Source organism: Pseudophryne corroboree, chromosome 1, assembly GCF_028390025.1.
Source record: "Pseudophryne corroboree isolate aPseCor3 chromosome 1, aPseCor3.hap2, whole genome shotgun sequence".
Lineage (NCBI taxonomy): Eukaryota > Metazoa > Chordata > Amphibia > Anura > Myobatrachidae > Pseudophryne > Pseudophryne corroboree.
Window position 1 is genome coordinate 1,057,234,009 of NC_086444.1, and position 16,050 is coordinate 1,057,250,058.

Here is a 16,050-nt window from a genome sequence, read left to right on the forward strand (position 1 = left end):
TGCGGTGGACTTAGAGGAAGCGGGGGAAGATTTTTGATCCTGGGAACTGGCTGTCTGGTGCAGCTTTTTCCCTCTTCCCTTGCCTCTGGGCAGAAAGGAAGCGCCTTTGACCCGCTTGCCTTTCTGGGGCCGAAAGGACTGTACCTGATAATACGGTGCTTTCTTAGGCTGTGAGGGAACCTGAGGTAAAAATGTCGACTTCCCAGCTGTTGCTGTGGAAACGAGGTCCGAGAGACCATCCCCAAACAATTCCTCACCCTTGTAAGGCAAAACCTCCATGTGCCTTTTAGAATCCGCATCACCTGTCCACTGCCGAGTCCATAATACTCTCCTGGCAGAAATGGACATTGCATTAATTCTAGATGCCAGCCGGCAAATATCCCTCTGTGCATCTCTCATATATAAGACGACGTCTTTAATATGCTCTATGGTTAGCAAAATCGTATCCCTGTCGAGGGTACCAATATTTTCTGACAGGGTATCGGACCAAGCTGCTGCAGCACTACACATCCAAGCTGAAGCAATTGCAGGTCTCAGTATAGTACCTGAGTGTGTATATACAGACTTCAGGATAGCCTCCTGCTTTCTATCCGCAGGCTCCTTTAAGGCGGCCGTATCCTGAGACGGTAGTGCCACCTTTTTTGACAAGCGTGTGAGCGCCTTATCCACCCTCGGGGATGTCTCCCAACGTAACCTGTCCTCTGGCGGGAAAGGGTACGCCATCAGTAACTTTTTAGAAACCACTAGTTTCTTATCGGGGGAAGCCCACGCTTCTTCACACACTTCATTCAACTCATCTGACGGGGGAAAAACCACTGGTTGCTTTTTCTCCCCAAACATAATACCCTTTTTAGTGGTACCTGGGTTAATGTCAGAAATGTGCAACACATTTTTCATTGCCGTAATCATGTAACGGATGGCCCTAGTGAAATGTACATTAGTCTCGTCCTCGTTGACACTGGAGTCAGACTCCGTGTCGACATCTGTGTCTGCCATCTGAGGTAGCGGGCGTTTTTTTGAGCCCCTGATGGCCTTTGAGACGCCTGGGCAGGCACTGGCTGAGAAGCCGGCTGTCCCACAGCTGTTATGTCATCGAACCTTTTATGCAAGGAGTTGACACTGTCGTGTAAAACCTTCCACATATCCACCCATTCTGGTGTCGGCCCCGCAGGGGGTGACATCACACTTATCGGCACCTGCTCCGCCTCCACATAAGCCGCCTCATCAAACATGTCGACACAGCCGTACCGACACACCGCACAAACACAGGGAATGCTCTGACTGAGGACAGGACCCCACCAAGTCCTTTGGGGAGACAGAGAGAGAGTATGCCAGCACACACCACAGCGCTATATAATCAGGGATTTACACTAACACAAAGTGATTTTCCCTATAGCTGCTTTACATATACAGTTTGCGCCTAATTTAGTGCCCCCCCTCTCTTTTTTAACCTTTGAGCCTGGAAACTGCAGGGGAGAGCCTGGGGAACTGTCTTCCAGCGGAGCTGTGAAGAGGAAATGGCGCCAGTGTGCTGAGGGAGATAGCACCGCCCCCTTCTCTGCGGGCTTCTCCCGCTCTTATATTTATATTATGGCAGGGGATTTTTGCACATATATAGTTTTTTAGACTATATTATGTGCTGTTTGTCAATGTAAGGTACTCTAATTGCAGCCCAGGGCGCCCCCCCAGCGCCCTGCACCCATCAGTGACCGGAGTATGTGGTGTGCATAGGGAGCAATGGCGCACAGCTGCAGTGCTGTGCGCTACCTTAATGAAGACCGGAGTCTTCAGCCGCCGATTTTCAAGATGTTCTTCTTGCTTCTGGCTCTGCAAGGGGGATGGCGGCGCGGCTCCGGACGACCGAGGCTGGGCCTGTGTTCGATCCCTCTGGAGCTAATGGTGTCCAGTAGCCTTAGAAGCCCAAGCTAGCTGCAAGCAGGTAGGTTCGCTTCTCTCCCCTTAGTCCCTCGTAGCAGTGAGTCTGTTGCCAGCAGATCTCACTGAAAATAAAAAACCTAACAAATACTTTCTTTAGTAGAAGCTCAGGAGAGCCCCTAGTGTGCAACCAGCTCGGGCCGGGGCACAGATTCTAACTGGGGTCTGGAGGAGGGGCATAGAGGAAGGAGCCAGTGCACACCAGATAGTACCTAATATTTCTTTTAGAGTGCCCAGTCTCCTGCGGAGCCCGTCTATTCCCCATGGTCCTTACGGAGTACCCAGCATCCACTAGGACGTCAGAGAAATAGAATTATCAACGGTAAGTCTACCATAAGGATTATTTCTCCTGCAGGGTCCACAGGTTATCCACAGGATAACATTGAGATGTCCAAAAGCAATTTAGTGGTGGGGACGCTCCTGATTGGCCAGAAGAATCCTTCGCCCGAAATCAGCGTCCTGAGAGGCAAAGGTCTCAAAGACATAATGTCTAATGAATGTGTTAATGGAAGACCATGTGGCTGCCTTACATATCTGTTCAGCTGAAGCACCACATTGTGCTGCACATGACAGACCTACCTTACGAGTAGCAGAGAAATTAGCCGGAACAGGGAGATCAGCTTGAGAATATGCTTCTGAAATCGTCATTCGAAGCCACCTTGCCAGTGTCTGCTTGACAGCAGGCCATCCTCTCTTGTGAAATCCGTAGAGAACAAAGAGTGTCTGTTTTTCTGATGGCACCGGTACGATCCACGTAGACCCTTAAAGCTGGGACTACGTCCAACGATGCATCTCCTGCAGAAAGGTCCAGCCCTTGGAAGTACGGGACTACAATTTCTTCGTTTAAGGTGAAATTTAGACACCATCTTAGGAAGATACCCAGATTTGGTTTTGAGAACCGCTCTATCTGGATGAAAAGAAAAGGGGGGAAACATGCCCCTAAATCTGAAACTCTTCTAGCTGAAGCAATAGCCAGTAGAAAGAGAACTTTAGCTGTCAACCACTTAAAATCCACTGATTTTAGTGGTTCAAATGGGGCAACTTGAAGGGCCTTTAGGACTAAACTTAAGTACCAAGGCACTATAGGAGGAACAAAAGGAAGTTGAATGTGCAGCATTCCCTGGAAAAAAGTGTGCACATCCTGTAGGTTAGCAATTTTTTTTTGGAACCAAACAATCAATGCTGACACTTGCACTCTCAAGGAAGCCACCCTTAGACCTTTGTCCATTCCTAACTGAAGGAATGCTAGGACTCTGGAAACTCTGAAAAACCTAGGATCAAATTTCCAATCACTGCACCATTAAATATAGGCTTGCCATATTCTTTAATAAATGCAAGCTGAGGAAGGTTTCCTTGCTCTGAGCATTGTTTGATTTACCTGTTGTGAGAATCTTCTTGCTTTCAGGATGGAAGTCACAAGAGCCACGCCGTGATAGACAGTTGATAAAGGTGCTTGTGATAGCAAGGACCCTGAGAATGCAGATCTGGACGTTGAGGGAGAAGGAATGGAGCATCCATCGACATCCTCTGCGGATCTGTGTACCAAATGTCTTCTGGGCCAAGCCGGAGCTATTAATATCACGGCGCCCCTTCCTTGTTTTGCCTTTCGCATCACCATGGGTAACAAGGCGATTGGTGGAAACACATAGGCCAGACGAAAGTTCCATCTCACTGACAGGGCATCCACAAAGATCACCTTGGTATTCTTTGTTCTTATGTGGAAACTTATGTTGTTCTGATGGGACGCCATGAGATCTATCTCCGGTAACCCCCACTTGTCTACCAGAATTTAAAAGACCTCGGGGTGTAAAGCCCATTCGTTTGCATGAATGGCGTGTCGACTGAGAAAATACGCTTCCCAGTTTAGAACTCCCAGAATGAACACTGCGGACAAGGCTTGATAATGAAGTTCTGCCCACTTTAACCTCCTTCTTACCTCCTTCATTGCGTTCTGGCTGCGAGCTCTTCCCTGATGGTTGAGGTACGCTACTGCCGTTGCATTGTCTGAGCAGATGTGGCCTGGTTTCTCCTGAAGGATGTCCTTTGCCTGAATAAGTGCCATATATATGGCCCGAAGTTGCAATATGTTTTTTGGCAGGCAACCCTCTTCCTTGGTCCACTGCCTTGGAAGCAACTCCTTCCTGACACTGCTCCCCAGCCCTGAAGGCTGGCATCCGTTGTCAGAATTTCCCAATCTGATATCCAAAACGGTCTCCCCTTGTCCAAATGGGATGTCTACAGCCACCAGGCTAATGACCTCCTTACTTCCAGAGGAAGGACCATAGTCTGCGTTTTTAATTGTTGATGAAACCATTCCAATTGGAAAGGATCAGACGTTGCAGAGGCCTGGAGTGGAACTGAATATAGTCCACCATGTCGAACTGCCTCTTGCAAAGCCCTGGCCTTTGTTTCCACTGAAGACAGGCTGGTACAAAAAAAACCCTTTGAGGAGGGTGTTCCTTGAAAGCAAACGCATAACCGTGAGATACCTCTTCTTGCACCCAGGCATCTGTGGTAGACTGCTGCCAGATCTGTGCAAACTGAAGAAGTCTGCCTCCCACCCTGGGGTCCCCCAGGTGGAGGCCCGCACCATCAGGCTGATGGTTTATCTTCTGATTTGGAAGCCAGCCCTCTGGTAGCCCAATGCTTTTTAGTCTTACCAGACTTGTCAGATTGAGACTGTTTGCCATAACCCTTTCCTTTTGCTTTTCCTTGAGTCCAAAAGGGCTGAAGAGCTGGAAATCTAGGCTTGAATTTAGGTGTGGAAGGTAACTTCACTTTCTTGGAGTCTGCTTCTGCCTCCAAAATACTGTTTAATTCTTTACCAAAAAGAATATCTCCAGTAAAAGGCAAAGGGGTATATGCAATAGCGGGCGAAATCGCGGCAATTATCGCCGTTTTTTCAATTCGACCAAATTCGCCAGGTGAATTCCGGAAGGTGGCTTCCGGAATTCACCATATGCAATGAAAAACGGATTCGCCAGAGTCGCGGGCGAAAATCGGCCGATTTTGCGGATTTTACCGCGATTTTAAAAAACGGGAAAAAACGGGGAAAAACCCGAAAAAAAAATGGCGTGGGGTCCCCCCTCCAAAGCATAACCAGCCTCGGGCTCATCGAGCTGGTCCTGGTTCTAAAAATGCAGGGGAAAAATTGGCCAGGGATCCCCCGGATTTTTAAAACCAGCACCGGGCTCTGCGCCTGATGCTGGTGCCAAAAATACGGGGGACAAAACGAGTAGGGGTCCCCCGTATTTTTAACACCAGCATCGGGCTCCACTAGCTGGACAGATAATGCCACAGCCGGGGGTCACTTTTATATAGTGCCCTGCGGCCGTGGCATCAAATATCCAACTAGTCACCCCTGGCCGGGGTACCCTGGGGGAGTGGGGACCCCTTCAATCAAGGGGTCCCAGCCACCCAAGGGCCAGGGGTGAAGCCCGAGGCTGTCCCCCCCCATCCAATGGGCTGCGGATGGGAGGGCTGATAGCCTTTGTGTTAAAAAAAAAGATATTGTTTTTTCCATTAGTACTACAAGTCCCAGCAAGCCTCCCCCGCAAGCTGGTACTTGGAGAACCACAAGTACCAGCATGCGGGAGAAAAACGGGCCCGCTGGTACCTGTAGTACTACTGGGAAAAAAATACCCAAATAAAAACAGGACACACACACCTTGATAGTAAAACTTTATTTCATACGCCGACACACACATACTTACCTGTGTTGACACGCCGACTGCAACGATCTCCGACGATCCGAGGGTACCTGTCAAAAAATTATACTCACCTTCCAGCGTCCAGAGGTAAATCCACGTACTTTGTAAAAAAACAAACCGAACACCGAGCCATACCGGACTGAAAGGGGTCCAATGTTTTCACATCAGATCCCTTCCCCCGAATGCCGGGACATCACGTGACTCCTGTCACTGATGTCCCTTCAGCCAATCAGGAAGCGCTACTGCCGTGGCGCTCACCTGATTGGCTGGACGCCGTCTGTACTCTGACAGCGCCTCGCAAAGCCGCTCCATTACTTTCAATGGTGGGAACTTAGCGGCTAGCGGTGGGGTCACCCGCCGGTCAGCCGCTGACCGGCGGGTGACCTCACCGCTAGCCGCTAAGTTCCCACCATTGAATATAATGGAGGGAGCTGTGCGATGCGCTGTCACAGCGATCAGCCAATCAGGTGAGCGCAACGAAGTTGCGCTTCCTGATTGGCTTAGAGACCTGTCAGTGACAGCTGTCACTGACAGATCTTAATCGTGGAAAGGTGTCCCATGTGTCAGCATGGGACCCCTTTCAGTCCGTTTTTGGTGCGGGTAAATGCGCTTTCTTTTTTTGCCAAGTACGTGGATTTATCTCTGGAGCCAGTTGAGGTGAGTATATTGATCTTTTATTTTCAGGTACCCCGGGATTCTACATGGAGAAGAGGACCGATGTCGGCGTGTGAACATAGGTAAGTATGTGTGTGTCGGCAGTGTGTAATAAAGTTTTACTGTCGACGGTGTCTGTGTCCTGTTTTTATTTGGGTATTTTTTTTCCATTAGAACTACAGGTACCAGCGGGCCCGTTTTTCTCCCGCATGCTGGTACTTGTGGTTCTCCAAGTACCAGCTTGCGGGGGAGGCTTGCTGGGACTTGTAGTACTAATGGAAAAAACAATATCTTTTTTTTGAACACAAAGGCTATCAGCCCCCCCATCCGCAGCCCATTGGATGGGGGGGGACAGCCTCGGGCTTCACCCCTGGCCCTTGGGTGGCTGGGGGGGGGGGACCCCTTGATTGAAGGGGTCCCCACTCCCCCAGGGTACCCCGGCCAGGGGTGACTAGTTGGATATTTGATGCCACGGCCGCAGGGCACGGCATAAAAGTGACCCCCGGCTGTGGCATTATCTGTCCAGCTAGTGGAGCCCGATGCTGGTGTTAAAAATACGGGGGACCCCTACTCTTTTTGTCCCCCGTATTTTTGGCACCAGCACCAGGCGCAGAGCCCGGTGCTGGTTTTAAAAATACGGGGGATCCCCTGTCAATTTTCCCCCCGCATTTTTAGAACCAGGACCAGCTCAATGAGCCCGAGGCTGGTTATGCTTTGGAGGGGGGACCCCACGCCATTTTTTTTTCTGATTTTACCGTTCCAGCAATAAAAAAAAATAAAAAAAAAAAAATATTATTTTAAAAAATATATAAATAATATTTGTGCCTCCCCCAAAAAAAAAAAAAAAACCTAATCCCTTCTAATATAAATAGATCTGCTATTCCCAAAAAAAAAAAAACACCAAAAAAACCATGTTTAAATTTTTTTTATTTGTTTTCACCCTCCAAAGTGTGGCGGATTGAAAATCGCGAATTTGCTGTCTAAAAGCACTGCAGGCGAATTTCCAAACTTGAATTGAATATGCTGGAGGCGAATTGCAGCATCTGTACCATTGCAGAAAAGGCGAATTCGGAAAAAGGCGAATTGAGAAAAGGCGAATTTTGACGGGCCGTTTTTTTGCGAAAAATGACTGCACTGCATAGGCGAATTGATTTTTGGAGGCGAAAACGTCCCGGAATTCGCCTTTTTTGCCAATTCGCCCGCTATTGCATATACCCCAAAGACTCTAGAACCTCCAGAGTCAGCTTTCCATGTACGTAGCCAAACCGCTCTTTGAGCTGCTTCTTCTGATGCCTGAGAGGCAAGTGTACCCATATCCAAGGCTGATTCTTCAAATAAAAATAGCTGCCTGTTTGATATGTGCAATATGGGATTTTTGCTCTCTAGATGCCACTGAAAGTTCATCCTCCAATGCATCAGCCCAGGCTGCCACTGCTTTTGCCATCCAAGCCGAAGCCATGGCTGGTGTTATGATTGCCCCAGACAAGGAGAAAATGGTATTAAGAAAACAATCTATTTTCCTATCCGTGACATTTAATGATGTTGAAGGCAGAAGTAATGTCGATTTTTGCACCAATCGGATGACATGCGCATCTACTTTGGGAGCCACCTCTCTATTTAAACAGTCCCCAGCCGGAAGAGGACAATGGGAATTCCATTTCCTTGGCATTCTAGACTTCTTAATGGGTGTAACCCAAGCCTCTTGCATAATTTCTGTCAGTTCTGACCCAGGAAACTCAGTCCTCACTATTTTGGGATGTTTAAACACAGGTGCCTTAGATTTTAACAAAGTCTCTCCTGCCTCCTCTAAGGATAGAATGGCTTTCATAGCACTAATTAGCTCAGGAATGTCCACTGAGCTGAGACCTTCCTCCTTGTTTCTGTCTGCAGACCCAGAGTGCGATGAGTCCCCATCCTCCGACGAGTTCTCATCTAAAACATGGCCCTCATTCCGAGTTGTTCGCTCGCAAGCTGCTTTTAGCAGCTTTGCACACGCTAAGCCGCCGCCAACTGGGAGTGAATCTTAGCTTCTTAAAATTGCGAACGAAAGATTCTAAAAATTGCGATTACACACTTAGCAGTTTCAGAGTAGCTCCAGACTTACTCGGCATCTGCGATCAGTTCAGTGCTTGTCGTTCCTGGTTTGACGTCACAAACACACCCAGCGTTCGTCCAGACACGCCTCCGTTTCTCCAGCCACTCCCGCGTTTTTCCCAGAAACGGTAGCGTTTTTTCACACACACCCATAAAACGGCCAGAAACACCCACTTCCTGTCAATCACACTACGATCGCCTGAACGAAGAAAAAGCCATGAGTAAAATACCTAACTTCATAGCAAATTTACTTGGCGCAGTCGCAGTGCGAACATTGCGCATGCGCACTCAGCGGAAAATCGCTGCGATGCGAAGAAATTTACCGAGCGAACAACTCGGAATGAGGGCCCATGTGTAGACTGTGAAGATGTTGTTTCATGTCTATGTGATTTACTTACCATCAGCCTTTCAGCCTGTTTCTGTTGAGAGGCTGCCGATTCCTATACTGGATGTGATAACCCCCAGGTGGAATGTTGCATGTAAGGGTTAATAGGTAACCTATCCCTGGTATAGGAGCTAGCATTATCCGCTCACCTATACTGGATAATGTCTGTGTAAAAGTAGCCCATGGGGATTCAACCTGTGCCTGCCTCAGATTATGCAAGAGGCTTTGGTGAAAGCTAAAACTATTTGTACAAAATCCATTTTGAACCAGATCCTGAGAGGTTAACCCAGCTTTGCAAGACAAACATGACATGAGTGTTGGTGCTGCTGTGGAGAGTGTATCGTCCTCACCCTTGCCTCTCTTAGACATGATAAATAAATCACACAACTTTACAGTGTTAACTACACAAATTGTGACTGCAATCACTTTAAAATTTGTTAAAGTGACAATCCGATCCCTCCCTGCTTTGCACCAGCATTGAGGATCAGAATTCAGAGAAACTAGTAAAAGATTGTAAAGTCAGCAATCACACTAGCAAATTAGTCACAGGTTATACATTAGTATAATAAGCAATATGAGCACATAATCAACTACAGATACATTTCATGTAGGAGAAACATATTACTGCATTACCTTATAAAGGAGTTTAAACATATTCAGTCGCACAGCGAAAGAAAACAGCAGCAAAAGTTTACAGACTCATATGCATCAGGCACTTACCCAACTATTCGTACCAAAGGAAGATAGAGACTTAAGGGCTAATTCAGACCTGATCGCTATGCTGCGTTTTCGTACAGCGATCAGGTCTAAAATGAGCATGTGTATGCACGCAGGTGCGTCGCACGGGTACAAAGCAGATCGCCGCTCAGCGATGAGTTTGTGCGATGAAATCGTTCTCACGGGCATTCAAAAGGAGATTGACAGGAAGAAGGCGTTTGTGGGTGTCAACTGACCATTTTCTGGGAGTGTTTGGAAAAACGCAGGCGTGCCCAAGCATATGCAGGGAGGGTTCCTGACATCAATTCCAGTCCTGGGCAGGCTGAAGTGTTCGCAGCGGCTGCGTAAGTTCTGGGCCACTCAGAGACTGCACAAAATGTTTGCACAGCTCTGCTACACGTGTTCGCACACTTGCAAAGTGTAAATACATTCCCCTATGGGCAGCAAATATGCGAACGCAGGACTGCAAAACAACCCTAGCGAGCAAACAGGTCTGAATTAGCCCCATAGTGCTCTATCACCCTGTTCAGGAGAGTGGGATACAGGGAGACTTCACCCCCCTTCCAGGAACGATCAATACGTTAGTGAACACTGAGTGGATCCAGACGCTATTAGTGTACACAATTACCCAAGTGAACACTGATGCACCAGTCATACAGATGCCTTTGCTGCAACTGGGTCCTTTTAGATACACAGCGTCTCAGATGGAAGTGGGAACTAATTTCATGGCGGGAAACTCGGAGGAAACTGGTCATGAACCGAATGGAGGGGCGACCGAGGGAGCATCTTACTCCCCACTACTGACATCAACCCTAGGGATCGTGGCCTCATGCTACCCCTGAAGCCTTTGATCCCTGAGGCCCAGCACTGATGCACCCGAGGTGGCAGCCGCGTCAGCGACTGTTCGGTAGTCTCCACCCTGAAACAGTGCGGCTGTGTCTCGCGTTCCCCCTACTAAGCTGAACCTATGCCTTACCTTCTCCCCATGCTCCAGCCACAGCCTGGTAACGTCTGCTGGACTTGCTAGTACATCCTACACAGACGCCCGCCGAAACAGCACTGTACAGGTGGGTAAGCGTTGTCGCGACCCGGCAGGGAGTTGTTGGAGCGACTCTTAAGGTATGTATAAGACACTTTTTAGAAAGTTCGCTCAAAAAATATAGTAAGACTACAAAAATAAAATAAATTAAAAAAGCTTATGGCCACTAAAAACCAGCAGCCCATTGACCATGGTCCAGCTCCTGCCGCACCAAACAAAAAACTGAATTGCCTGAGCCAGGAGGCGGGGTTATAGGGATGCATTCTGGGAGGCTGAAAGCTTTGATTGTTTGGTGCCAATCCGCTGTCGCTACCTCATATCCCAAGGTCATCCCGTGGATGGGTGTAGTATGTTATGCCGGCACTTGTGATCCCGACACCGGGATCCCGACCGCTGGCATGCAGGCAGCGGGGTGAGCGCAAAAGAGCCCCTTGCGGGCTCGCAGCGCTTGCCACACTGCGGGTACGGTGGTGCATCACGCTATTTTTATCTCCCTCCAGGGGTGTCGTGTACACCCCAAGAGGGAGAATAGTTGTTGGTATGCGCGCATCGGTATGGCGAGCGCCAGGATCCCGGCAGCCGGCACATGAAATGCCTCCACCTGTGGATAACCTGTGGTCCCTGCAGGAGAAAAGTATTTTTTTTAAAGGTTTTTTTTAATGAAAAATAAAAAAAATACATGTCGATCATGTGAATCTGTCGACCATAAGCACTGTCGAGCTAATGACTATGTCGACCATTTGGTGTCGACTTACTGACTGTATAACTAGATACTGTGGCTCTATAGACCGCATACCATGTCAACATGTACAGCCAGTCTGTGGCTGGAGACTCATTGGTCACTAACTAATCTTCGTTTTAGTTATTTTGTTTTCACTGCACTAAACCTCTCGACATTTCCCAACAATGTTGCAGTCTATCAGCCTGCGTATCACATGTATACCTGCAATCAGCCTGCGTATCACATGTATACCTGCAATCAGCCTGCGTATCACATGTATACCTGCAATCAGCCTGCCTATTGTGTACACCTGCAATCAGCCTGCGTATCATATGTATACCTGCAATCAGCCAGAGCATCATACAGTATGTATACCTGCAATCAGCCAGAGCATCATACAGTATGTATACCTGCAATCAGCCAGAGAATCATACAGTATGTATACCTGCAATCAGCCAGAGAATCATATAGTATGTATACCTGCAATCAGCCAGAGAATCATACAGTATGTATACCTGCAATCAGCCAGAGAATCATATGTATACCTGCAATCAGCCTGCATATCATATGTATACCTGCAATCAGCCAGAGAATCATATGTATACCTGCAATCAGCCAGAGAATCATATGTATACCTGCAATCAGCCAGAGAATCATATGTATACCTGCAATCAGCCAGAGAATCATATGTATACCTGCAAACAGCCTGTGTATCATATGTATACCTGCAATCAGCCTGCCTATCATATGTATACCTGCAATCAGCCTGCCTATCATATGTATACCTGCAATCAGCCTGCATCATATGTATACCTGCAATCAGCCTATATCATATGTATACCTGCAATCAGCCTGCATCATATGTATACCTGCAATCAGCCTATATCATATGTATACCTGCAATCAGCCTGCATCATATGTATACCTGCAATCAGCCTGCCTATCATATGTACACCTGCAATCAGCCTGCATCATATGTATACCTGCAATCAGCCTGCATATCATATGTATACCTGCAATCAGCCTATATCATATGTATACCTGCAATCAGCCTGCATCATATGTATACCTGCAATCAGCCTGCATATCATATGTATACCTGCAATCAGCCTATATCATATGTATACCTGCAATCAGCCTATATCATATGTATACCTGCAATCAGCCTGCATCATATGTATACCTGCAATCAGCCTGCATCATATGTATACCTGTAATCAGCCTGCATCATATGTATACCTGCAATCAGCCTGCATCATATGTATACCTGTAATCAGCCTGCATCATATGTATACCTGCAATCAGCCTGCATCATATGTATACCTGCAATCAGCCTGCGTATCATATGTATACCTGCAATCAGCCTGCATCATATGTATACCTGCAATCAGCCTGCATCATATGTATACCTGCAATCAGCCTGCATCATATGTATACCTGCAATCAGCCTGCATCATATGTATACCTGCAATCAGCCTGCGTATCATATGTATACCTGCAATCAGCCTGCATCATATGTATACCTGTAAATGACAAATTAAGCGGAATAAATAAAATCAATGTTACATTTAATTTCTCCAGTGGATGTCCCAGGGAGTATATGACGTATGACTGCAGATGGTCACTGTATTTCTGTTTGGCCTCCCGTTTCTCCATTTCCAAGCAGGAAATCTTTAAGCGAGAAAGAGTAGCAAAGATGTGGTGGAAGTTCTCCATCAGGACCACATCCCGGGGAGTCTTCTGACTTTCATTCGCAACTTTTTCAACTGAAGGGAGAAAGTGAGGACAAGATTCTCTTTATTGGAGCAACGGTCAACTATGGAGCATTTAGACTGTATTTCTATGTACAAATACCTCAGTTACAGAATTCTGTCATTCTTCTAGTATAATGGAATATCCCAATACTATATTAATAGAAATCTATCTAAATAGCCTGGCACCAGCACTTGCATATAGCCAGGACCTTTGGTGATTGTTTGAGGTGCCGCCTGTTTTTCTCTGTAGCAAATCTGAAAGGCATCTCTAATCGAAAGTCCAAGGAAGGGGTGATTCAATTGTTTCCCCAAAGCGGCTGTAACTAGTGGGCGCCTGACGGAGCAATTCGGGGGGGAGGGACACATTTCTGTTTGCAGCCTACTGAGGACTTTAGATGGGTTTGGCTGCTATACAGTATGTTGCTTTACCCAGTCTATTCAGGTATGACGATAATTAATGGGCACCAGGAACAATTGGATGTCTCAGTCAGGAGCCCATTAATTATCTTCACTCATATAATAACTGATTTCCCCCCTTAGAGCCAGATCTTTACTCCCACGGGCAGCTATGTACCAAGGGCAATCAGCAGAGGTTCTGGCTACAGGTAAGTGCATACAGACCATTCATGTATCAGTTGTTCTCCACACCTCCAAGACTGTACGCTCATTTCACCAGCACTAGCTTTACTATTGCATCAGGTCACTATCACCCCAATTAGCTCTGTGCTTTTATAAAGGAAACAATAATCATAATAACAATAACAGGGCTCCCACCATAGTGCCTTTATTGCAGGGATGAAAGTAAAATTAAAATTTGAAGTGACTATTGTAAAAGCCTAAAATTAGCCTGTGTGTCCTCCCACATCGGTGCCGGGCTCAGAGCACTGAGGTACTGCTGCACTGTAACACGTTTTATTGTAAACTCTGCACTTACCATTGATGAAAACGTTTTTTATCAGTTTTACATAAGCTTTATCTAAATCTCCTCTTCTCTCGGCTATTCGGAAGATGGTTTCGGCCAGCTCAGCAAATTCCTCAAATCCGGACACAAATGGAAGAATGCCGACTTTGCTCTTCTTGGAGATCTTTACGTCCTCCATCTGCTTGATCTGGCTGCTCTGAATCATGAGAGGTGGAGGATATATGGTCACACATGCTGCATAATAAACCACTACCACATTAATATAAGTCATATGGCAAATAAAATGGAAGTAATAGGAAAACAATACCATTATTCAAACTAAGATCCATTCTTCCCCTTTCATACAGGGATGTAGGATTTCTTATTACTGCACAATATTGCGATGCTTGGGTGTATTTTTACAACACGTATTGTGAAGCTAACTGTGATAACATGAACTTCAGCTGCTGAGAGATAGATTAATCCATTTGCTTTTATCTTCAAGTAGTTTCTTTATACAATGCCATATTGCTGGAGCCTGCACGGGCCTCATTTACGTAACTGGGGAGTTACGCATCCGGAGAGCTGTGTGCCCAGTGCAGGACAGCACGTGGCTGAGACACATTATTTGTGCCAAGAATGCCATTACTTTCCCCTGTATTTATAGATGTTTCTATAAATTATACAGGGACCTGTATCAAGCCTTAAAGAGCAGTACAGCTGAATAGTTGCCCAAAGCAAATAATTTGCTTCTATCATATTGTGCTACCACAGGTTCTCAAACTCGGTCCTCAGGACCCCACACGGTTCATGTTTTGCAGGTCACCTGTAGATTTTAAAATCTGACAGTTGGTGATACACAGTGCTCCTGCTGGGTGACATGGAAAACGTGAACCGTGTGGGGTCCTGAGGACAGAGTTTGAGAACCACTGTGCTAGATGAATGACAGACGCCGATAGGCTACAAAGTCTCCACTTTCTCTCTCTCCAAGACTTGCTACGTTGCCCCCATAGTGAGATTTGAGTTGTGATCTCCCTTTCCACTTACGATGCACTTATCAAAGTTTCTTTTCACTGTAACCAGGACATTGCCGAGTGTAGTACTCAGGAAGGAGGCGGGATCTATATTTTCTGCGGTCCACACATGGTGGCTCATCTTCACTAGCATGTACATAGAGTTAAAGCTGTCTATCTTGTCTCCCAAGGCAATAAGATTGTTCAGTTCTGGTTCAATGCAGTGAAATATATTAATCATCATCCTTCGGACTGAATCCTTCCTGCAAAGTAGAGACGAGTCAGGTCAAACAGGTCTTTCAGCAATACAGAAATATAAAATATAAATTATTTGGAATGAGAATGATCACTGTCCTCTTTTTAGGTATGTGAGCAGAAGTGCTCAACAGGGTTGTCTTATTGATGAAACTAATAATGATACCCATATAAAGTACACACAGTGGAGGCAGTCAATTTGTGGATTGAACTATTACACTTAACATTACAGCCTATGGGCGGAATTCAATTGTTTAATTAGTGCGCTCCACTAGAGGGCATCCTTTAGAAGCAATTCAATTGTGCTAGATATATGTGCACATATTGCTGGTGCCGACACTCCTTCTCACAGCCCCCCGTGCTGGCAGGAAGAAACGTGCAAAAAGTGACCAGTTTGGGTGCCCAGAACTTTATATGGGTAAACCTGGCAGTTCGCACCCAGAAGCGCCGGATTTAGCCATGCAAAGTTCTGGTCACTTTTTGCACATTTGTGGGATAGAAAAAGACAACCGAATTGCGCCCCCCAATCTCCCATCACTTTGAACAATTAAATCCCACCCCCTACCTGTGAATTCACTAGGAAACTGTACACATTGAACTACACTAATTTATCTGTAAAGTTGTACTAACCCCTAAAGTAGCGAACATTTTTGTTCACTAACAATGACTACAACACCTGAGTGTGAGTAGGGGGACGAATGATAAGCCATAAAGTTCATGGTTACAGGACTACTATTTTATTGTGTAACAAAGAACAAGACAAACAAGCAGTCGTGTCAAGTTGGTCAGCCGAGCCGGCACTTGTCACTTGGTTGTCCCACCCAAAGTAGCAGTGGTACATAATAGCTATGGGATGGAAAACAAAATATTAA

The 16,050-nt window shown here is 46.5% G+C and overlaps 1 protein-coding gene across 8 annotated transcripts in view; it reads right to left on the bottom strand.

Annotated features, from left to right (window-relative positions):
- The window catches only part of EXOC1 (exocyst complex component 1), a 143,000-nt gene that overhangs the window by 15,394 nt on the left and 111,556 nt on the right, over window positions 1-16,050 (bottom strand). For all 8 annotated transcript variants that reach the window (XM_063920898.1, XM_063920902.1, XM_063920900.1 and 5 more), the window contains 3 exons: window positions 14,958-15,186; window positions 13,944-14,127; window positions 12,822-13,021 (listed from right to left, as the gene is read on the bottom strand). In XM_063920898.1, coding sequence (XP_063776968.1) covers window positions 12,822-13,021; window positions 13,944-14,127; window positions 14,958-15,186 — 613 coding nt within the window. The remainder of the gene's footprint in view (window positions 1-12,821; window positions 13,022-13,943; window positions 14,128-14,957; window positions 15,187-16,050) is intronic.